The sequence below is a fragment of the Conger conger genome, chromosome 3 (genome assembly GCF_963514075.1).
Source record: "Conger conger chromosome 3, fConCon1.1, whole genome shotgun sequence".
In the NCBI taxonomy this organism is placed as follows: domain Eukaryota; kingdom Metazoa; phylum Chordata; class Actinopteri; order Anguilliformes; family Congridae; genus Conger; species Conger conger.
Genome location: NC_083762.1, coordinates 51,185,011 through 51,209,486, shown reverse-complemented (window position 1 = coordinate 51,209,486; position 24,476 = coordinate 51,185,011). Strand labels below are relative to the sequence as shown.

The 24,476-nt window shown below is 39.1% G+C and overlaps 1 protein-coding gene across 1 annotated transcript in view; it reads left to right on the top strand.

The window, feature by feature from the left end:
• Window positions 1–490: 490 nt before the first annotated feature.
• impg2a (interphotoreceptor matrix proteoglycan 2a) overlaps window positions 491–24,476 on the top strand; it is a 43,968-nt gene continuing 19,982 nt past the window's right edge. Inside the window, exons 1-8 of the mRNA XM_061233944.1 lie at window positions 491–638; window positions 4,382–4,548; window positions 5,052–5,061; window positions 9,317–9,507; window positions 10,711–10,875; window positions 12,645–12,703; window positions 13,692–13,947; window positions 23,248–23,500. Of these exons, the coding sequence (XP_061089928.1) occupies window positions 491–638; window positions 4,382–4,548; window positions 5,052–5,061; window positions 9,317–9,507; window positions 10,711–10,875; window positions 12,645–12,703; window positions 13,692–13,947; window positions 23,248–23,500 (1,249 nt within the window). The remainder of the gene's footprint in view (window positions 639–4,381; window positions 4,549–5,051; window positions 5,062–9,316; window positions 9,508–10,710; window positions 10,876–12,644; window positions 12,704–13,691; window positions 13,948–23,247; window positions 23,501–24,476) is intronic.

Genomic DNA, 24,476 nt, shown 5'->3' with positions numbered 1-24,476 from the left:
AGTACGGGAAAAAATCTGGTGAAATGCCATCTGTCTACCTTCTTCAGAAGCTAGTGCTCCATATCAACCATGCTCTCTTTAGCAACACGATATCCTACCTATGAAGCATAAGAATGTCTTTGCTGAATTCATGGCAATGCAAACACCTGTAGGGGCAGACCATAAAGAATTTATTTTCAAATTGTGTGCTCTAGCAATTGGAATTTAAAATGTTGGACATCACCTGGAAAAATTGTTTGTACATTTTTACCTTTGTTTTCATGACAGGACATTCTGTCATAAGAACAGGTACGTAACTACACTTATGTGTCTTTGGTGATATATATTTGTATATTGATATGCAAGATAACTCTTTTTTTCTTTCTTTTTTTTTAAAGTTGCAACACACAAGGTTTTACCAGACGGTTCATCTCCCCAAATTGGGCTGGATAATTCTCAAGAGACAATCAAGTTTGGGTTGAGTCCATCAGTTTCACAAAAAGGCATCCAGATGGTATACTATCAGACACAGAATGAAGACAGAGGTGGGATTTCCAGAAGAAAACGCAATGTATTGTTTCCCAGTGGAGTTAAACTTTGTGCACAAGAAACTGTGGAGCAAGCAATTGCAAATCATCTGGATTATTTTCACCTGCGAGGTGAGTGATCATTTAAGCACATGCTGACATATGCCTACTAATATCCATATAGTGAGCTGGTTTGCTGAGAGTGCAGTAACAATTTAAGTAACAATTTTTAGAAGCCATTTTACATTGCAGTTTGTAAGTATTTGGACACCAGCAAACAAACAGTTGAAATAAACAGTCATGCAGATAAAGTACAGCCTTTTAGCTTTAATATTGTCCTATTTTCAACCGGTTGAGAATGTCGTACTACATCACATGAGAATGACCAGATATCCCTCCCCTATAACTCGTGACCCACAGTTTGCACCTCTTGTTATGTACGGTGCAGAGAACCCAGACGCAGACCACAGGATAATCCAAAAATCGAAGTTTAATGTTCAGTGGTCAAAAGCCAAGAGATCCAGTACAAAGCCAAAAACGAAAAGCAAAAGAAAAAAAAAAACAAGTGAGAGGTCAAAATCCAGGAAATCACAGGGAGAAGGTACAAAAGGGCAAAAACAAACTCGTAGTCAAAAAATACAAAACAACACGTCGAAAAACCAGAAAATCAGATGAGCAAACAAAACAAGAGGGCAAGGCAGGTACGGAAGTCAAGGCAAAGGGGTGTCTATCATGCATCTCTCTGATAAGGCTTACACACAATCGGCACTTACTAAGATCAACGTTCTGACAAAGAAGCATACTGAGACTGAGGTTTAAATACAAGAGGGAAGGTGACAATCTAGGCGGGGCAGAGGAAAAGGTGGGCTAAACAAATAGACAACAGGTGGGGAAACATAATAGGGTAATAACATAATAACGGGAGGGAGACGAAAACACGAACTGGATGCACGAAACAAAACATGTAAACCATACGGCTCCGGATTAGGGAGTAGACATTTGCATAGTTTGAAGACGTAGTGATAGTTAGAGACAGGTGCGAACACTTCGCTGAAACTAAATGAGTAATCAGGGATAGCATAGGGAGGCGGAGTTACAGAACAGTGCAGAAATACTAAGAGATAGCGTTAGTGAGTTAGTTACGTGAATATTTCTAAACTACCCAATAAAAGTGATTGTTAGTTAGTTAGTTAGACAGACAGTCAGTGTATTAATCGGATTAGTACTGTACCAAACCTAGATTAGTAGTAGTTAGTAAGAATCGTGCTTTACAACATTTAACTACCAAGAAAAAGCAGGAGTAAGAATCGCGAGTCTTAGAAAAAATGTTGAAAAACCGAAAACTACCGTAACCACCCGAATAGTGGGACACGCAGACAGGGGAGTGACTAGACTGGTAAACATTCAGATGCAGACATAACGGGGGAGGACAATGGAGAACTGTAATGGGAAACATAAACCAGGTAACTAAGAAAAATGAATAATAAACAAGACTAAACATGAAAACATACAGAACAAATACAGAAGCATTACACCTCTTGCCTACAGGAAAGTGTTGGCGTGTCATAGCTAATTGACCATTCTCATTACCATGCCAAGACAGTTCTGGAAATTTACGCTTAGCAAAATATGTTTTTTAAATACATTTAAATGACTGAATAAGAAAAATAATATGTTTTGTTGTTGCCTAAAGACAACTGGCAAGTGTTACATTCAATCACCATGTTACTCCTTTAAGAAGCAAGAATGCACTGGTGAGCTTAGCAATGGCAAATTACCTGGTAGTCTGTGGAAGACCAGTGTATTGGATGACAGAAGAATCCTTTGAATGGTGAAGAAACTCTTCAAGAGATCAAGAACACTTGATGAAGCATTTACCCCTGATGATGCAAACCCCTGGCAAGCCTCAAAAAAAGAATGGGCGACTTACAGTTTGCAAAACAGGACAGATGAGACGAACATGAACCTATATCAGAGTGATGAAAAGAGCAACGTGTGGAGGCTGAAAGTAACTGCCTAAGAACCAAAGCACCTCTGAGAAACGTTGTGGTTGGGGTGTTATAGTTTGGTTATGTATGGCTGCCACAGGTCCTGGCTCACTTGTGTTCATTGATGTAACTGCTGACGGCAGCAGCAGGATGAATGCCAAAGTATACAGAAACATCTTGTCTGCTCAAATTCAAGCAAATATGTCAAGACTGATTGGACGCATCAAGAAATTCATCATGCAGAAGGATCCAAATCATGGATCAATACAGGCAGAACATCACCAGGGAAGACCCAGCATCTGGTGATGTCTATGGGCAGTCATTGATTGTGTTAATTTGTCAAATTCATTTTTGGCCCCCTAAAATTGGAGGAGCTAGATATAAAAAAAGGCTGTAATTCCTACATTGTTCACCCAATATGGATGTAACCCTCAAACTGTCTTCACTTTAACAACACAGTGATTATTTAATTTAAACTGTTTGCTAGTTTTCAAATTGAGTCTTACCTGAACCCTGCTGTCTACCTTCTCGTGCTATTTATGCCACTGAAGCTGCTGTACCTGCAAAAAACTATCTAAAGCAGGGGTTTTGGACTACAGCTGGAGTGAAGTCACTGATTGGATAAGGAGTGCATAAAACCCATTTCCAACGCCTGCACTGGCTGCTGATTGAAAGGAAACCATAAAAACTTTTAAATGCCATTTGTTATTTCTACTGCTGTTTTTTCATTTCCACGTTTGTGGTCATTGGAGCATTATTCCTGTGCAATATGTCCTGCATATTTCACATGCCATTAAAAGCGTATTAAATCTGCTGGAGAGATGTGATCACAGATTACAAATGTCAGTCAGAGACGAGACAAAGCCCTTTAGCCCTCTGTCTGCATTAGCAAAAGACACTTGAATTAAGAAGCTGTTATGTCACAGTCAACATCCAAAGGAGTATTGCTTCTCTAAAAAGAGAATTGGTAATTAAGAGATGGACTTGACATAATGCAGGCAGCTCAGAATTAGATCCCGTAAGCAGAGGGGGGGTATCCAGAGCGATGTACAACAAAGCAGATCCATCACAAGTACAAGTGCGAAGAGGACCTGAGTGGACAGTACAGTTCCGAGTCCTAGTGTAACCATACAGATACAATCGGAACCCTTGAATACATCAACTTCCAAACTAGCATACCACAGTTGGCAGCTAGAATACCCCGAGTACAACAATACAATAGCAAAAAAAAAAAAAAAAAAGGACACAAGGACAAATATTTGACATAAAAAAATTTATCTCCATTTTCTTCATTCATTCAAATGGGCTGCTGTCAGGTCCTTGTTGAATAATCAACATTATTAGATTCTTAGATCATGGCAATTTAATGCTGACAGCAATGCATCTATATTTAAAGCAGAAACTTTAAATTTTTCTAATATTACCCAACAAGATAATTAATATATACCAATGATGATGCTTGTGCTACTTCTACTGTTACTACTACGACCACAAATAATAATAATAATAATAATAATAATAATTAATAACTCATTTAAATGTGCATCCATTGAATCATACCTTTTTGGTCTAAAAGTGCAACCTTCAGTGACACATGTATGTCAAACCTGACATACATAAAAGCTGCGAGTGATGAAGAAATCCTGACTACAACTTGGCTCTCTAGGGGTTGACACCCTCTCCACTGACTGTGTGGGCCATGCTCATTTTAAAAACTGTTTTATGGCAGGTTTCCTGTACTGAAGTTATAAAAAGGTTTGCTTGTGAACGGTCTGGGAAGGGTAAAGTGAGAAAGCAGACAGTGGCAGATGTGTTTCAAGAGACTGGGTGGGGTGTTAAGGGTGCAGCACTCCCCTTCTTTGACTTCTCTGTGTGACTGTGCTCAAGTGTGCCAGGAGACAGTGTGGGAGGCCTTCAAGATCTTCTGGGACCGTCTGCCAGAGCCTAACGAGTACCAGGACTGGATGACCTTGTGCCGAGAGAGCAGAGCCAGCACCCTTGATATTGGCACCAATTTCAGCAAGTCCTCAGAGCATGTGGCCCTGGTACACAGTGTAAGTGGACAGTTTGACTGCTGAACCAAAAGTATAAAAGAGCTCTGTAATTTTGCATGGGACCATTTTAAATCAATATGGTCACAGCATATACCGTTTGAAAGTGCAAAAACAGGGTTATATCTGTATAAAATATTTTCTGATGCCATTGCTTTAATGACAACAGTTCCTTAACGTGGGGTGGCAAAACAAGCGAGGGGGCCTCACCTTCCCCAGGCTGCACAGATCAGGGTATTGAATTAGTCTTTTCACGGCAAGTGTCCCGCGAACCACATCCATTGTACATACTAACTTGGAAAAATGCCCATTCAATCGAATGCTCATTGTTTATTTTGAATTTCTTGTATATGTGTACAAAAGTACTATGAATGCAATTGTCTATATTTTGTATTCTCTGGAACACTCCAACGAGGTTCTCTGACCAGTACCAGTAATGCAGTTGCATGGTATAGACAACGCCCCTCTCCATGGGCAATCACCTGTAAATTCTGCTCATCGTCCAGCCAGTTACAAGTATGGTATTAGAGTGACGACTGAGTAGCATTTTAGCGAATTAAATTAAGTTTCCAACTGTGTATTGTTTGCTGGGCTTGCATAAAACGACAGGGATTTTTTTGCCAGCATTTTCAGTCCGCATGCTAAGACAGTTTTGTGCTGGAAAATTGTTATTGTTATGCCAGTTATTGAGCCTTTAGTGCAAATGAAGTCAATTGGCATGACCTTTTGCAGGTTAGATTTGAATAAATGCTGAAATGATCATGTGTTTGTATGTGTGTGTGTGTGTGTGTGTGTGTCTGTGAGTGTGTGCTTGCCCATGTGTGTGTTTGTGCTTGTGTATTTGAGTGCCAGTGTTATCGGCTAGTTGTTACATAAAATCACTTTCTTTGTTTTTAGAGGATGCCACTGACTGGGTCAAATAGGTAAGAGTTCACTTTAAAGCAGTTATTACACAGAAGTTGAACAGTGTTGACAGGTCTTCTCTATATTTCAATATTTTAGTTCAAAACAAAAGTTACATTGCAAACTAATTATTTATATACTTTGAGAACACACTTATTAACTGTACTAAATGAAGCAAGTACAAGATAATGAATTACAGAGACTAACATATGAAAACAAAAAAGTGTGATATTTTTATATATCATCTGCAAATAGATTTGTGTGTTTTCTCTTTTTAATATACATCTATATACACTCAATGAGCACTTTATTAGGTATTTATTATACTTATTTTTTAGACTAAGTCTTCTGCTGCTGTTTGAAGTGTTCAGAGATGCTCTTCTGTATACCACTGTTGTAATGCATGGTTATTGCATTATTATCACCTTCCTGTCTGCTTCAACCAGTCTTGCCCTTCTCTTCTGACCTCTCTAATTAACAATGTGTTTCTGCCGGCTGAACTAGATCATATTTCTTCCCCATTCTGAAATTTCGTCTGAAATATAGCTGAACCTCTTGACCATGTCTGCATGCTTTTATTCATTTAGTTGCTGCCACATGATTGGGTGATTCAATATTTGCACTAAGAAGCTGGTGTACAGATCTACCTAATAAAGTCATAGGTAGTAGTTCCTCTTTATTAGATTTATACAACTACTTCACAAGAACTATATAGCACTTTCATAAACACTACAAGGACATTCATAAATGGTACTATTAATGCCTGCAAATAAGCAAATGGTGTGTGTCATTTGGTAAATATTGTGCTATATTCCATATGACTGCAGTTATTGATATAACATGTTCATTTTGTAATTCCGAAGATGATATGTACTACTTATAAAGGAGTTACATAGCAGTTGTAGATGCAGCTTATGTTCCTTGTATTTACTCCACTACCTGTTTTTCCTGTCCCTCTATTAACCACAGTGAGGCTTCCAACTCCCAGCTACATATGTGCAGGTAGGGCTGTTTCAGTTCCATAGCATACCTTGATTATTCTCTGTGGTACCTCCAAATTAAGTGCTTAGTTTTTATATTTCTGTCCTTAATGGCTGCAATAAAATCATTTCAGTGTTTCAGTGTACATCAGCCATGTATTTAAAATGTTCAGTATTAAAGGTACAATAGGTAATTTTGGACTCCTAACGGACAAGAGAGGAATTACAGCAACAAACACCCTCAAACAACAACATGCACTGTTTTGGAAGGTTGACAATGACAAACACGACAGAGCATGCCATCTTTTCGTAGTGTTCTAGTAAGAAAATGTTCGCTGGACAGGTGACTTATTGACTTTAGTGTGCTGCACAACACTATTTATATGTTTTGTCTTTTTGAAGTTTTCACTTTAGCTAACCAACTATATTATGAGCAAGCTAATTATTTGGCTATGGAACTAGCTGGCTATATAACTAAGATATGATAGTGTGCCACAAACGATGCAACTGCAACTTACAGTTTGAGACAAATAAAGGTTTAGCTAAACACGCATGATTCAACACGTAAAGAGATATTTGTAAATTTGTTGAGCTAACTATGGCTAATTTGCTTGTTGCTACCGATAGCAAACTGGTATTGTTTTATAACTAGATATTTAGTCTTTGCTTGGATAATAAGCAATAGTATACAGAGTTTCAGTGATAGCTTGTCTGGAGTGCAATTTGGGCAGCGAAATTACACATCAGAATAAGCCCCCATTGGCTGTGGCAATTAGAACCATTTTTCAACCAATGAGCTTGAATTACTGTACTTCTGTGCAATGTTTTGGTACAGAGTGAAAGCCCGTCAACTGTATATTTTGAAACCAGAATTTAAGGACTAGAAACACAGGCAGAGGGTGAATCAACATGTCAGTGAGCCTTTTTCAACGATAGCAAGGGATTTACAATAGTCTTGTAACAATGTTTTAACACAATAATCTTACCTATTGTCCCTTTAAATCAGCTTGATAGGGTAGATTTGACTTTGATAGATTACATTCGATTCTTCTTACTTAGAGCAGCGTACCAGTGAAATATGTAATTTCATCAATCCCTCCTGAAATTGGCTGCTTGTTTCATTCAGTCTCCAGACAAAAGCAGCTCCTTCGCAGCCTGATGATACTGCCCCCAAGAAAGGTCTGTGTTCTTTATGTATCTGCATGGTCATTTACACACATCTCACCCCCATCTCAATGTGATGCAGTACATTCCTTTGTGGCAGCGCACTTGTTTTATTGTTGGGGTTCACATCTATGATGCTTTGGTGACAATGGGCTCCAGAATTATTGGAACCCTTGATAAATATGCACAAAAAGTGCTGTAAACTAGAAAAGAATACAGCTATTGATATAAGTCATAAGACATGCGTAAAGTAGTGTGCTTCATTAATGACTCAGTGGAATCAACCACAGTCTTACATTTTTCAAATAAAAAATGTATTTCCCAAAAAAACAGGTTCCACCATTATTGGCATCCCTGGTTGAATATTTTGTGCAAACACCCCTGGCAAAGGTGACAGCCATGAGTCTTTTCCTATAAATTGTGAGTCCCCTTGTATGCTGCCAAACATGTCTATGGTGTGTATGGCTAAAATGTTACATTTTGGTCTCATCTGACCATAGCACAGTCATCTTTCCCATGAGGTTTGGCAAACTCAACGAGTTGGTATGGAGGTGCCATTTTATTTCTTTTTTTAGACTGGTGATCCCAAGACACAACCAATCCTTGGGTTACTTATGGCCCTCACCATCTTCTGTACTGTGCACTTGCATCCTTTTCCTGGCAATTTTGCAACAATTCCATATGTTTTACACCTTTTTATTATTGCCCTTACAGTGCTAAATGGTATGTTTAACCTTTTATGTATTATCATATCTTCTGAATTGATAGTTCTTTGGCTTTTCTCAAGCTGATGGTTGACAAAGGGGGTTTGCTTGATACCTCATTTTTATACTTTAGTGAAACAGGAAGTGATGGAATGACACAAGTTCCTTAAGACTGAGATTAAAAAATGAAAGTAAAATGAAAGTATTTCACTTTGTTTGATTTTATTTACAATAATTGTTAGAGGTGCACCTATGGTTTTCAGAAAAAGATTGATCTGAATTGGGTAAATGTTTTCCTGTATGTTTGAACATAAAAATATTGATTATTATCCATGTTGTTTATTATATGCAGCCTTTTTTCTACATTTTTATTAAGGGTGCCAATATTTCTGGATCCCACTGTATCTGTTGCTGATAGCCTGTTGTGAATGTTTGACACACCATTGTTCTTCTCACACATGCCTATCCTACTCTCTGCTTGGTGTTGCTTGGCTTCCCTTGTGCCACGTGAGATTTGCTCTGGGTCACTACACGTGAGGCTTAGAATAGTCCATAATCCCCATTAGTGACACCACTATGCTTAGTGCTGCTTCAGCACCTGCAGGAGTAGCCTTAAATCTGACCCAATGAGCTTGGTTCTACTGTGTGCCATTTGGGGAATTCTGGACAACTGGGCCTGATGCTACTACAGGTGGCCCAGAAAGCAGAAATAATCTGGATATTTGCACATACAGTATATTGTTACGTAATGAACAAATAATATTCAAAGAGCATAAAAAACAAATACATGAACACACAAAAAATAAATGCCCATCTTAATTAGTAAGAATCACCCCATTCCTGGATGGATCACAGTGATATTTAAACTAAATAAAATCAAATTATTTAAACAAATCAATCTTTAAAGCAAGGAAGCAAGCAAAGACACATAAACAAACAAAAAACAGACACAGCAAACAAATCCAATCCAAGGCAGGTGTTTCTCATTCCAAAAATTCTCTCTTTCTCTGCCTTTTGCAGAAGAGATTCTGTGGCCTGAGACATTCACTGTGAGGCTCAGCCCAGAGGCCACGCAGGAAGTCACTGAGGTGGCTGCACAGGAAGTCAGCATTGGTGGGGAGGTTATTACGCCAGTTCAGGAAGTCACCTTGGCAGTGGTGCATGAAGTCACTCCACAAAGCACAGCTACGAGGACAGAGGGCACAGACAAGGTGAGCAAGACTTTATATGCTGTTTTTTATTCCAGCCTCAGATCTGTATTATACACTCAGTGAGCACTTTATTAGGTATTTATTATACATATTTTTACGTATTAAGTCTTCTGCTGCTGTATCCTATCCACTTAGAGGTTTGACATTTTCAGAGAATATTGAATATTTTCATTAACAAGCTGGTGTACAGGTCTACCTAATAAAGTGGTCACTAAGTGTATAGTTAAATTATTTGCTGAATTAGAGGTGAATTTTTAAATATAAAATAAAGAAAACATATGAAGTTATTTGTTTTGTCTAAATAACAATTTTTGCTTATGTGCTTGAATGCATTTCAATGCATATGACTGAATGAGTAATTGGAATCAATTAAGTGCAATTGGTTGGAAGGAAAATCTACATACACACAGTCCTCTGTGGCAACAGGTTTGAGACCACTGAGCTATGCTGTGTAATGATATAGGTACAAGGACCTGAAACCATCCCTGTGGCTCTCTGGATTTTTATTTTCACCTTAAAATCAGCAAGCAGTTCAAATCTTAGAAGCCAGGCAAAGTGACTGTAATAATTGGTCAATTAAGTGTGGAGCAACAATGAAAACCAGCTCTCTCCGGCTCATCCAGGGCCAAGGTTGTCGCTAGCATCCAGCTCTGTAGATGCATAATGTTAAAAGTTAATTAAAGTGAAAGTAAAGTTGTGTAATCCTTGAAATGCACCCCTGTTATTAACAGGCATTAGCCAATGCAGTTAACAGGGGTCAGCCAGTGTGGTGATGGAAAAGAAGATGCTGCCTTCATATTGAAATGGAGATTCTGACGAGTTCTGCTCATTAACAATCCCATGACGATCCAGGAATATATTATGACCTCCCTGGTGTCCTGGCCCATCCCTTGGTTAATTATTTTTACCAGTCATGCCCAGTGGCGCACCCAGCATCGGGCTCTCGGGCTCATTCATCTCAGAAAGTGACATGTGACATGTAATGACAAATAGGATCATTGGTGCCTGGTGCAAAACCAGCATGCTTCAAAAACATGGAAAATAATAAAAAAGGCACCCCAAGCCGATAAAACATGTTTGGTGTGATCTGCTCCTAATGTTGTACATTGCTGAGTGACGATCCAGTCCATTAGCATGTGTGTAATATGTGATGATCTTTGCATGGCTTCTGTCCACTTTGATATGACTTGGCTGTGTGTTCAGATCACTAATGAAATCGAATTGGACATCTTAACGAGGCCGACCTGGTCACCAAGGGAACAGATGGTGGAGCTGAGCATTCAACTAAAGGGTGAAGTTTACAGTGATGCCTTGAAGGACCCATTCAGTTTCTACTACCAGCGTCTGGCACAGCAGTTCATTGAGAAGGTGGGACACACACTTTCTCTTTGATGTTTTTTTTTGTCCTACCTCTCCTCCTCCTCTTTCTCCTACTTGTTCCTCTCTAGCTCCCCAGGAATACACTGCAATATAGTGTAGACTATACACAGAGTGTAGTACCCAGCCAAAACAATATTTTACAATATCTGAAAGCCACAAAAAAATGTTGATGGTTTCCCATGTATTATTTAGTGCTGCAATATCTTTTCTGGTATACATTTCTTTAGAGGTTGACAAAGAGGGGACTTGCATATGGCTCAAGTATTGGCCACCCGATGGACTGCATTACACTTGATATTTGATATATTGATATTTCCTGCAGGCGGCACGGATGGTGCAGTGGGTAGCACTGCCGCCTCACAGCAAGGAGGTCCTGGGTTCGAATCCCCGTCGGCCAGGGCCTCTCTGTGCGGAGTTTGCATGTTCTCCCCGTGTCTGCGTGGGTTTCCTCCGGGTACTCCGGTTTCCTCCCACAGTCCAAAGACATGCACGTTAGGCTGATTGGAGAGTCTAAATTGCCCGTAGGTATGAGTGTATGAGTGTGTGAGTGAATGGTGTGTGTGCCCTGTGATAGACTGGCGACCTGTCCAGGGTGTATTACTGCCTTTCGCCCAATGTATGCTGGGATAGGCTCCAGCCCCCCTGCGACCCTGATCAGGATAAGTGGGTTCAGATAATGGATGGATGGATGGATGGATATTTCCTGCGATATATAGTGGTGTATTCAATTTCCAGAAGTGTCTCTTCTTCCTCCTTCTCTTACTCCTGTTCCTCATTCTATATCCCTCTTCCCCCTGTTCTTCACTGTTTTCAGGACTAGACCTGACTACCCAGGACTGGAATTATACAACATGTTCATACCTTGCAGGATGTTGGACAGAGAGGAGGGAACTTGCTATGTTTGGCAGGACATGCGAAAACACTCTATCTACTTTTTGAGGAGATCATTGTCTTGCAGCAATGCAGTTTTCTGGTCTGTAGTAGGCTCTATGTGCTGTGGAGCATGCAAAAGACGTCGGACTGGAAAACCCAAAGGGCACAGAGAGCGAAATGAGTCACTCCACTGGCCCTGGTGAAATCTGGGGGAACAATTGCACTGGAAAACTTTTTTATTAGTGCTGGGGAACAAAATGTACCTCCTCCACTGCTGGCAATGGGCGCTGCACATCTTGTGCTTTGCTCTGGCAAGCATCTAAATTCAGGTTTATGTTAGAGTGGAGCACATCTGGAGGACTCGTGAGATGGGGGCGTGGGGAAGGGGCACATGGCAAATGGATCAGCCACATTCAAGCAGGAAAAGTGAGATTATGGATAGGCAGATCCTCTCTGTTTGACCTGCTTCCAGAGCCTAGTGACTGCCCTTTCAAATGCAAACCCAACGAGGGAGACCGCACTGCAAAAAAATATTTTTTCCACTAATTTCTGACCCTCTCCAAGGTCCCGTCTTTCATTTTGCAGCAAAGGGGTTTTATGAGGTCAGGGCCATCATGATGTAGACTCCAGAAGAATAATGCCATTCATGCTCTCTTCTGGCCTGATGTGGGACAAGCTGAGCCTTTGAGCCTTTGTTAAGCAGGGAATTCTTACTCCTATTCGTTGATATCTAGCTCACTGTCCAGCAAGTCCTCTGGCTAATAGGGCACAGTTGTGCTGTTACATGCACTACAATGAATGAATAGCATTGATCAAAAGCAAGGTGGATGAGAAATGTTGTTTGTATCTCTAAACCTGTCTATTCTGTTTCCATCATGGTCCAGGTTGAAGACGCATTTGAGAAACTGCCAGGGTTCAATAATGTCGTTGTACTTGAATTTAGGTGAGTCTTCACCAAGTACCATCTTCATATTTTAATAAAATTAATGTAATACATTATTTACAATATGCTTATTAAAACATTTTTTAAATCTTTTTATTTTGCAGACCTCAGAGGGATGCTAAAGAGTGAGTATTTGCACAGCAAAAAAGTTTTAATATGTTCGCTAACGTTTGCGATCTTAAAGTAGTTCTATTCTTAATCTACGATCGGAACAAGTTCACACAACAGTCTCTTGACATGCACAATAGAGAAGTGAGGAAAATAACAGCAGGCAGTAGTTTTTACTGATCTAAGGGGGAGGAACTGTCATGAAACAGTGTTAACTTCATGTTACTCCGTCACTGATGTACAGCTACTGCAGCCAATGTAAAAAATAAATGAATAAAGCAGGCCAATTCTTCAATCACGGATAATGAATCCATTATCCATTACTCATTCGTATACGGAAAGCAGTCAATACTCGCTCGCCCCTAGTTAATATATTGACAGTCCATATACAGTATGGTTAAATGTATTTTTGTTGACTAAGGCAAACCATGGATCAGTGCATGTTCACTGGCTGAGGGAGGCCTCTGAAACTACTTGCAGTATTGGTGGTTGGAGCCATAATTCAGCTGAAGCTTCTTAATGTGTACTTGACCACACTACAGTGTTTCTGGGTGACAGATGGTTGGAGACAATGTATCTACTCATAAACTGACCAGACTATCCTGAAAATCACTCACTTTCTTAATTTATTTTTTTGAGAAATGAAAAGTATCCAGGTCAATCATCCCCTGGGTGGCATGTTCTTTTAAATTTAAATTCTATTAGGGCCATTATTTGGTTAGGAGGTTAAATCATCCTTAGAGCCATCAGCTGTCATGGGTCTTTGAGAGTCTTTTTCACGGTTTCAAGTGTGTCAATTGAATTACCCATGGACAACCAAATCCCAGATCAGTATACTCTAAGCTCTACTAACATCGCCCTTACCTGTATGGTTTCACAGGGACAGTGCTGTGGTTGTCCACTATGTTGTGACCCTTGAGGTGGATGGGGGAATCAGCAAGGAGACCCTGGACTATATCAACCTGCAGTCCAACCTGGTGGGAAATTCATATCCAGAGCTGGATGAACAGCCCACTGTTGTCTACACCATCACTGACTTCCGTAATTACATCACTGAAGCTCTGCACAAGGAGAACTTCATTGGCAACACCACACTGACTGTGGACCCGAGCACTCTAGAGTTGGAGAATGGTATGGTATGGCACGGCAATTGTTTCACTGGCTCCATGGAGCTAGATCACCAGTTCAATTCAAATTAGGAAAGGATTAGGAAGGATGTTTTTTTTACTTTGAGTCGGTGGTGCCAACTATCTATTGGCTGCGGAAGGGGTTTATATGACACATTTCAATTTTATACCTGATCAGTTTTGCTATCTAAGCTTCTGAATAGCCAGCATGGTTGCTTTTATTGACGTGTGTGTTTTGGAGCTGGTTGTTTGAGTGCCACATTTGTACTCAGTTTTTTGTTGGGGGCTTTGACTAGGCCATTCCAAGACATTTAAAAGTTTCCCCTTAAACCACTCGAGTGTTGCTTTAGCAGTATGCTTAGGGTCATTGTCCTGCTGGAAGGTAAGCCCCCGTCCTAGACTCAAATCTCAGGAAGACTGGAACAGGTTTTCCTCAATAATTTCCCTGTTTTTAGGGCCATCCATCATTCCTTCAATTCTGACCGGTTTCCCAGTCTCAGGGTGATGAGAGGTATTGGGTTTGCACCAGAGATTGCGTTTTCCTTGATGAGCAAAAAGTTCTTAGTCTCATCTGACCAGAGTACCTTCTTCCATATGTTTGGGGAGTCTCCCACATGCCTTTTGGCAAAATGTTTTGGCAAATATTTTCTTATTTTTTTCTTTTTTATGGCCACTGTTTCATACAGCCCAGCTCTGTAGAGTGTATGGCTTAAAGTGAGCCAAGCGAACAGGGTACTGAGGATCAGGCAGGCGGGTGTCGAGCGACAGGCAGAGGTTGAAGCCGGGAAATCCAGCTCAAAGGCAGGAGTAGGGCGAAGAAGGGAAAAAAGGCAAAAAAGGTTGAAATACTCAGAGAAATTGACTGAAATGACAAACAGGTGCAGGTGCAGAAAAGCAGGTCATGAGACAATTGCCAGGAAGAAAATACATATAAGGTGTGGAGGGCAGAGATGCATAATGGGGAGAAAGAAAACAGGGACTGGAGCGTGAACACAGAAAACACATAGAAAAAGGAAAAAAGGGCACGGAACGTGAGTTAAATTAAAATTAAATTCTATATTGTCGATATACACTGGAAAATAAAGAGTGGAGTATGAAAGGACAGAGGGAAATCTATTCTCCTTAGTTGATGAGAAAAATAATGGCTAATGGAACAAACCTGTAGATGAAGTAGGACTTTTCCATGAAGGGGAGAGTGATATTTCCACTTGGCAAATTTCATAATACTTAGATGCATGTCATGGTCTGTGTCCATAGCAACCAGATATGCACAGTCCCAGGAACACTTATCCTTCATGCACAATTTTTATTAATCGGATGGACATAAAAATTAAAATAATAATGGAAATGATATAAATGTGAGGGGTAAATGCCACTTGCTCACCTTTGGGTGAGACCTTTGTGTGATAAAAACTATAAGAGCATCACGTGTATTCTCTTACTGTCACAGATTTTAATACAGATATCATGACGGTAGTTCATTTAAAAATCATTATAATGTCCCCACAGCAGCAGTAGCAAAGTTGTTTGTTTTAAACCATTTTTAAATAGTCATAGTACTATTTTATAATTGAACATATTTAAAATAAGTATACATTTCTAAGGCTATTTCTTAATGCATTGTACATCCAACTTGACAGTAGTTCTGCCAAATCATTAGGCCTTATAGATTTTGTTTACACTCAAATAAATGTGGTTTTGTGTATAAAATTGGCACTACAGTATTCCCCACACAGATGAACCATTCAGCAGCTGTTTAGTATCTTTTTAGCAGCTGATCCTCATTGCTTTAAACCAGCATGTTGCTTTTCTGCATTTCTCAATGATTGCCAAACTGAGTGGGTTTCTTATCTAAATAGGCTGCTTATTCCTTTGTGTTATTTTTTATTTATCTGGATAGATATTGGGCAGTTTTATGCAAGCATGTGATGCACTCTGTTAAGCCATCCTGGAATGGAAACTATCCTTGTGTTCTGGGTTTGGTTTATTGCTTTTTATTTTTGATCTCTCTCCCCCGCTCCCTGCTTTCTCTATTGTTTACATCTCTTTCTTATCTCTCTCTTTTTATTTATGCAGTGGAGTCTTTGGTACCTCCTGGATCTTCCAATCCCACCAAATCAGCTGGTAATATGGTGAGTGAGTGATCATCACTAAACCACACCTATCCCTATGTCTACAGGTGGGCTGATAAGCCTTGCCCACCCAGAGGAATCATCCGCCCATCCAATGAAAACTAACCGTTATAGCTAGTCATTGGTCATCAAAAAATGCACTGCTTTCCTATTGCCCATTTTGAAGTGTGGGTGTGCTTAGTCAGTGCTCCTCCTTTACATTATCACCAAACCACAATACTTCTTCACACATGCAATATAGACATGGTTAAGTGAACTGCAAAATCTTTTTGTAGCTAGATGCTCTCAGCAATACAATGAAAACTGTTAATACCTTTGATTCTTGTTAATTCTCTCTGATTCATATAAGTTATATTAGTAGTCTTATATAGTGTCACAGTTGAGTTGCACATTTTTCAAACTGCATCTTACCAGTTACCAGCTTACTTGGTGGCCATTGGTTAATGATTAGCCAGCTAGCTACCTAGCTCCTGGCTAGTTATAGCTGATTATATAAACGATTTGTTTTATTTAGCTAGCTTGGTCAATCCTTCAGCAGGGATAGGTAGCTCATTAAAAAGCAGGCACCCTCAAACCCAGTACACACAAGTTTTCCTCTCTAGTTCATCATACAAATGCTCATCTTAAAATCTAAATCTAAATTTTAAAACCACTAACAATGGTAGAGCTGTGCCTGGTCAAGTGTGCAAGTTGCCCCGACACAAGGTGAGGCCGGTGGTCTGGGAAGCAAAGAATAGAATTGAAGGGTCACAGTTAACGATAATCAAATCTTGTTTGCAGCTTGTGAATCCAAATTTACCACTGACATAACCTCCATGCCAATAGGCTTTTTGGAAAGGTTTTGAAATCCCACATTCAACCCAGCTGTGGGTTTTGGTATCAGATGTACTAATTAGTATCAGTATCATTTTGCTAATTAGTATCAGTATACTAATGTTTAAAAATATCTTACAATAAAAATAATCTGTAGATGTTTGATGTTATGGGGTAATTTATCATCTACAGGATCTTGAAATATTCTGCATTACTAGCTGCATCTATGGTAAAAATCCCCTCCAATATGTTCAGCAATCATATAAAGTACTATAGTAGAAAACTCAGTGGTGTTATCCTTGCAAATGGAGAGTGCACAAAATACTGAATACTGGGGTGTATATTCCATCAAATAATTTATTTTTGGTTGATTCCATTGAATCTACGTACAACGTACAACAGTTTCACAATTAGAGTATAGTTCCATAATTGTTCATCTTCATCAAGGATGTGAATAAGACAGACTTTATATGGGCATTTTTGTTGTGCACATGACCAGTTGTTACCTTTGAGTGTCGCAGCTATGGTAGAATACCACTGGTCGGTAGAAACATTTTTGAAAACCAGTTTGAGTGTGCCACATTAATCTAAAATGTGTTTTTGTACAATCTCTGCAAAAATGAAATCAGTGTCTAAATTTCGTAAAAAACAAATTTACTGCTTCACTTTGATTCACTTTCCTCCATAAATAAGCTGTAATTGGAAAGACATATTTCAATATGTGCAAACTGGAGGAGAACAAATGACCTCTGAATTTACGTGCTCTCCTCAACATCACAGTCCCTTATTAAACTGATTTAGAGTCTTGTTTTGGCCAGCTTCGTCAGTCCAGGTTTTTATGAATGCCTTCTTTCTCACTTTCAGGTGGAAGGCCCATTTTGCTGCAAATACTCTTTGCAGTTATTGGTCATATAGGAATCTTAAATGTGAATTCAAACCATTAGTATCCGAGCCCCTATTATTGGACACGTGGGGGCGGGGACATATTATTGGTGACTTCAACGCTAAAGTATTTATGTCATATTAATTAAAAGGAGCTGAACACAGTTGCCCACTGAGAAGCTTGTCCTGTAAAAATACAGACAGTAAACTGTATAAATCTAATTAATTTCATACGTATACATTTTGTAATATTAATATGCCATTGTTTACTATATTAACATTTACATGTATAACACGCTTGGAATTTGTTAACCGAGACTTTAGTAGGCCTACACTGAATTTATGAAGCGTCTTGGTTTCAAACCAAACTTTCCAATTGACAGTTTTGTTTCTAGTCCTTACAGGGCTGCAAAACATTTTATTAACAAAAGAACAGTTAGCATCAATGCAAGATATGTATCATCTGCAATACTTTTCCAAATGTGAGATACTTTCCTTACAGTAAAAGCAGCTATAAGAGTGCCACCGTTTTGTTTTTTGAAAGGCAACATGACCTTCAACAACATGACCTCAAATAACATTAAAAACAAATTAGATTATATTAGCCCTATAATTATTATGATCAATGTCTTTAACATGTCTATTAATTCATCAATAAATTGGTAGATGACAATAAACAATTGGCTTAGTGTTGCAAACATTGTAATTGTGTAGCCTGTTTCAGGTGTTTCCACAAGGCACAAGTGAAGATTTTGAAACTTTTGAGTCCAAAAGTAACAACAATAACAAAAAAAACTACTGGAGGATAATAATCATACTTTTTTTTCAATACGTTAATGTTTTGTTGTGTTCGAAGGAACCTGTCTGATAATACGCTAATTGCCGGATTGGACAAGTTTCAAAAACATAAACACTATGTATTTTCATTACACAAGTCATACTTCTAAGCTTTATAAATTGATTGTATGGGGAAAATAATTTTGACTTTACCATATGCTGCTCTTGGGAATAGTGAGATATGTAGGTACAAATGTAACAAATTTGCTCTGAGTGGTTTCAATAGCAGGATGCATGGCTTGTAGTTAACGTTATATTGAGTGTTGAAAAGGTACTAAGGGAATAAGGGTAAACAGTGCAGTCTGTAAATATTTGGACAATGGCAGGCATAAGATTAGTGCAGGCGTAAGAAAGCTTGCAGTATATAATCTTGATTTTAGGCTTGTGATTGATGTTGGAGTCTGTTATTGGCTAAAAAACAGGAAAAGACACAGGCCAAGAGGTTGGAGCCCTTTGCCTTGGATGTAAAGCATACCGGTTTTGAGGTATATTGTGATAAAATCAATGATGGTTACCTTACTGTAAACCTTTTTGTGTTTGCAGATTAAATGTAATTTTATGGTGTGTAAGGCACGTCACATTACAACAATGGAAAACGGCCTACTAGCCTGCCTGTATCTCCGCTCCGCACAGCAGAGAGAAAAGTTAGACGTCGCATTTGGCAAAGTTGCAGTTTGAACTGCAACAACCTAATTAAATATATAAGGAATAATCCACAACAAGGTAGTCATTACATGGTTTTAACACATGATGCGGGGGCAAAGAACCACCCAACGCGAAGCATTAAAACTGTGTAATGACCACCTCGGAGTGGATTATTCCGCTTATACCATGGTCTTTTACCAAAGATAAAAATATATGCAGGGGTTGTCAATATTTTTGGCTAATTCACCCTCAAAATATATATTTTTTTGCTGGCACTAACTTCTTCAGGCCGTTAAGGTGGAGAATAGAGAAGCTAGGCAGATGTCTAAGTCTGGTGTTTTGATTATTTTTTATCTTGGTTAAATTCAAGGTTTGAAATTAGGCTTAAATTGGTTTCTTATTCACCACTTAATATTTGTAATTCCCGGTCCGCCTTACATTTTTTAGCCACACTGGTTCTGTAACTGCCCATGTGCAATTTTCATGGAAAGTTTTTTAGAGATGAAATGGTCTTGGGCTACACATTACACAACTATACCACACAATTTAGCCAAGATAGCCAGCTTCCCTGTTTTGTGCTGATGATAGCTTGCAACTAAAGGAAAAGATTATAGCTAATTGAGAGTTGTCTGTTTACAAAGCATTTCAGCATGTCACATTAGAGAGCTTACAATTATTAGCTATCTTGATGTAACGTTACGTACTTCACAAAACCATTCACAGTTATATCAGATACTATTTCACAATTTTTAAATGCAAATAGTTTTATTGGCATGACATTAATAAATCTATAAAATTAATAAATAACCATGTTTAATGCATATCGCACTGCTGGCTTTGGAAAACTGCAAGCAGCGTATTAATTTAGAATGGTGATTGGGCTCAACGGGGACTACCTGCCAAACCGTTGGACGATTATGCTAAAATATCACCACCAATCAGAATCGAGTATTCCCCCAGAGCGTGATATCAACATTATTTAATTGCTCTGAATTACAAGATTGTTGTGCATATTTTTTGTGTAAAATAGAATAAAATATCCAGCATTACAGTGCTCTCTCACCACAATATTGTTCAATTAAACAATGTTTTTTTTAAGTGCATTTAATTATTAACATTATGCAGGCCTAATCACATGAGTTAATGTGTTAACATTATCGGCCATATTTTCTGGAATCAACTTTGGCACAGTCACCCGGCGAGGTGTGTGGTGTACTGACCATGGCTACTGAATCTTGCCATTTTCCAAAGTTGAGCGAGGGGCGCATCCAGTAGTACACCACACAGCTCGCTAGGTGACTGCACCGATGTGCGAGTTGATTTGTGGTGCGTGGGCAGGTGGAAAATATGCATGCATGTACGTTGGTTATTTGAAGTTAAATAAATAACAAATACTTACTTAATAACTTGATTTTCAGGCTACCTATCGACCCGGACAAAAAATAATAACAAACTCCTTGTTGTTTATCGGTCTCTTTGACATTGAGCACATCTGGATGATATCAGCGAGGAAGATATGCTAGGAGATAACTAATGCACTAAATGCTGCTTGCATATACAGAACTGGCATAAATTGAAAACACTGTCCAGTTTAGTTCTCTTAACTGCAAGATAGACTGCTCAGTACCACATCATGGTAGGTGTGATGAGCATTGCGTGTTTAAAACAAACGGTAATTATGTTTTATATTCATTGATATTACATTTATTACATACTTGTTATTATGCCTATTATATTATACAACTATATTATACAATGTAACTGATGCAATTTCCTGCTTGTGGGATTTAGCAATATCAAAGACAAACTGAACCGCATACTATCAACGAGAACTGATAATTACTGAAAGTTGTGCCTTTGACCTGGGTTGAGTAGGTGGGTGGCAAAAGGGTGAAATGTTGACCGGTCTGACACACAGGTCAATTGCAGTAAGTTACACCAAATTGGCAATGGGCTGCTCACTCATGACTGACACACCCTGAGCAGTGGCTCTCCTCCAACGAGACCCAAAATTACCAGAGGCACCTGCAAAATCAAGAGTATGCCACCTCACAACACAGCGAATGCCGGCCGGAAAATATTGCCCTGTGTTTTATTTGTTCTGTGGTTCAGCTGAACTCACCATCTTTGTCTGATATACACAAATCTTTATTTACATGGTTTGGTCCAGAAGTGAGAGCTTTGTGGTTGGCATGATATTTTTACAATAAACTTGCTGACTTCAACACATTGGGCCTCATTTATCAATATTTTCAGAAATCTGTGTGAAAATGTATATGTGATTGGAAACTAAAGATGGAGTAGAGGAGTAGACCCAGCTTTTTTTGTATCCACATGTGTATGTTGATAAATACCAATCAGTCGTATACAAAAAGCACGTGCACAAAATCTAAATTGACGCTCCCCTTATAAAATACCTTATAAGGACCACGGAAATCAAAGAGATGGCAGAGAAAAAATACTGTGTAGCCTACAGATCTTTTTTTAAATCATTATATGACTGTGTGCGCTACAGCTACTTTGTTCTTTGCGAACATGAAAAAATATATAAAACTTATTTTGAATTAACATCTTCTATGCTATGATGTTTTCTTTCAATAATCTTGAAGTTGAACTCGCTGTTATTGTTCGTTGTTTACTCTGTTCAAAAACGGACCAGGAAATTAAGCTGATTGTCCTCGTGGAGAAACATAAAGCGATGTGCCAAACATAATGAAGATCCACTGGGATCAAAGGTCTATTCTACACTTCAATTCCCATAGTTCCCTGTGACATACAGTACAGCCTTCTCACGTTTTCCTTCTTCTAAGTATTGGTGTGGTTTCCTTTTTTCAGTCAGTTTACTACTTGTGCTTTCATCCATTGTTGTAAGTTACTGCGAACAAGACAACTGTGCTTGAACTCCTCCTCGTGTTTATGCCATTCAAATTTTCCTGTGTCACTGCCAGAAGTACGTGTCAAGCAAACTATGCATCTCTCTGCCCTCGCAACAGCAGCGCAATAGTTGTTTCTTCCATATGTTCCCTGGGTTCCCATGCATACATTTGCATATAGGGCATGAGTGGAATGCCAACCACCAACTTAAAAATTGAATACATAGAAATTAAATTAAAGAATGCAAATGGTCTCAATGGTCATTGCCAGAGAAATGCCAGTGGGAATATGTCTCAAGTATGGTATTTGTTTGTATAAAAAAATCATAGATTGCCACATTAAAGTGAATGTAATTTATTATACAGAATGTTCAATGAAGTACAATGTACAATGGTGTAGAATGTGATAAATAATAATACCTATGAATGGTGCACAGCGGTTTGTATTAACAAGTCTCCCCAAACCATTCCATGTTTCCCCCTATATACCCAAGGCTCAAAGAAAAACAACAAATCATAAAATAAAGACAATTATAAAATGTCAGTAACATCAATGATCCTGCTGGCATTATCATTGTATGTCTAACAAACCTGGTTAACCTTTGTAGTACAGCTGGCTACTGACTCACAGGTCACTTGTTTTACATATAGTTCATTTTGAAATGGTATTTCAATATCTTTATTCAGCACCCACTGTACCACACCACAAATGACACCAACCTGTTTTCCATGACACCATGGGAGGACTTCACTGAGATGGCAGAATTGCACAGAAGCAGAATATTGGGCCAATGAGCAAGCACTGTCTCTTTATCAAATCTCGCTGACCCTGTGTCAGCATGATAAACTGCTGACACCGTTTTGAAAACCACCCCACCCTCAATTTATAAGCGGGATTTTATTGTCCACATGTGCACTCTCCACATGTGTTCACATGTGGGTTTTTGAACACACATGGTTCTAGATTTTATGTTTGGAAAAACAAGGTCAATGTTTTTATGAGAAAACAGAAAAATGTGAGTGATTTTTTTGTGAATGGATCTTATCAAACTAAATATTTTAAAAATACAAACAGTCAAATTTACTCACCTTTGTGTTCAGCTTAGATGAGCCCTGTACATTTTTAGCTGAATGACCCCTCTCTGTTCTCCGAGGACAACATTCTTGCTGCAGAGAACCTGCCGAATCTGCCAGGACAGGACCTGAACAACAACAACATCTTCAACAGTGGCGTCAGCAAGGATGACTTCCCAGTTGACTTCATCCACTCCTCTGACCCATGGATGGGGTCACAGGACGTGGAGGCCAGTGAGAATGATGTCATCATCTTGAATGAAAGTCCAACTCTGCCCCCTCCAGTGTTTCCTGACAGGATATTTGGTGAGATCCTGGAATGCACCCCAATACCAGAAAACACCCCTTCTGTGCCCAGTGATGATAGTGAGTGGCACTGGATCATTCACACATAGACATACAGTCAGGTCCATAGATATTGGGACATTGACACAATTCTCATCTTTTTGGCTCTATACACCACCACAATGGATTTGAAATGAAACGAACAAGATGTGCTTTAACTGCAGACTTTCAGCTTTAATTTGAGGGTATTTACATCCAAATCAGGTGAACGGTGTAGGAATTACAACAGTTTGTATATGTGCCTCCCACTTTTTAAGGGACCAAAAGTAATGGGACAAACTAACAATCATAAATCAAACTTTCACTTTTTAATACTTGGTTGCAAATCCTTTGCAGTCAATTACAGCCTGAAGTCTGGAACGCATAGACGTCATCAGATGCTGGGGTTCATCCCTGGTGATGCTCTGCCAGGCCTCTACTGCAACTGTCGTCAGTTCCTGCTTGTTCTTGGGGCATTTTCCCTTCAGTTTTGTCTTCAGCAAGTGAAATGCATGTTCAATCGGATTCAGGTCAGGTGATTGACTTGGCCATTGCATAACATTCCACTTCTTTACCTTAAAAAAACTCTTTGGTTGCTTTCGCAGTATGCTTCGGGTCATTGTCCATCTGCATTGTGAAGCGCCGTCCAATGAGTTCTGAAGCATTTGGCTGAATATGAGCAGATAATATTGCCCGAAACACTTCAGAATTCATCCTGCTGCTTTTGTCAGCAGTCACATCATCAATAAATACAAGGGAACCAGTTCCATTGGCAGCCATACATGCCCACGCCATGACACTACCACCACCACGCTTCACTGATGAGGTGGTATGTTTTGGATCATGAGCAGTTCCTTTCCTTCTCCATACTCTTCTCTTCCCATCATTCTGGTACAAGTTGATCTTTGTCTCATCTGTCCATAGGATGTTGTTCCAGAACTGCAAAGGCTTTTTTAGA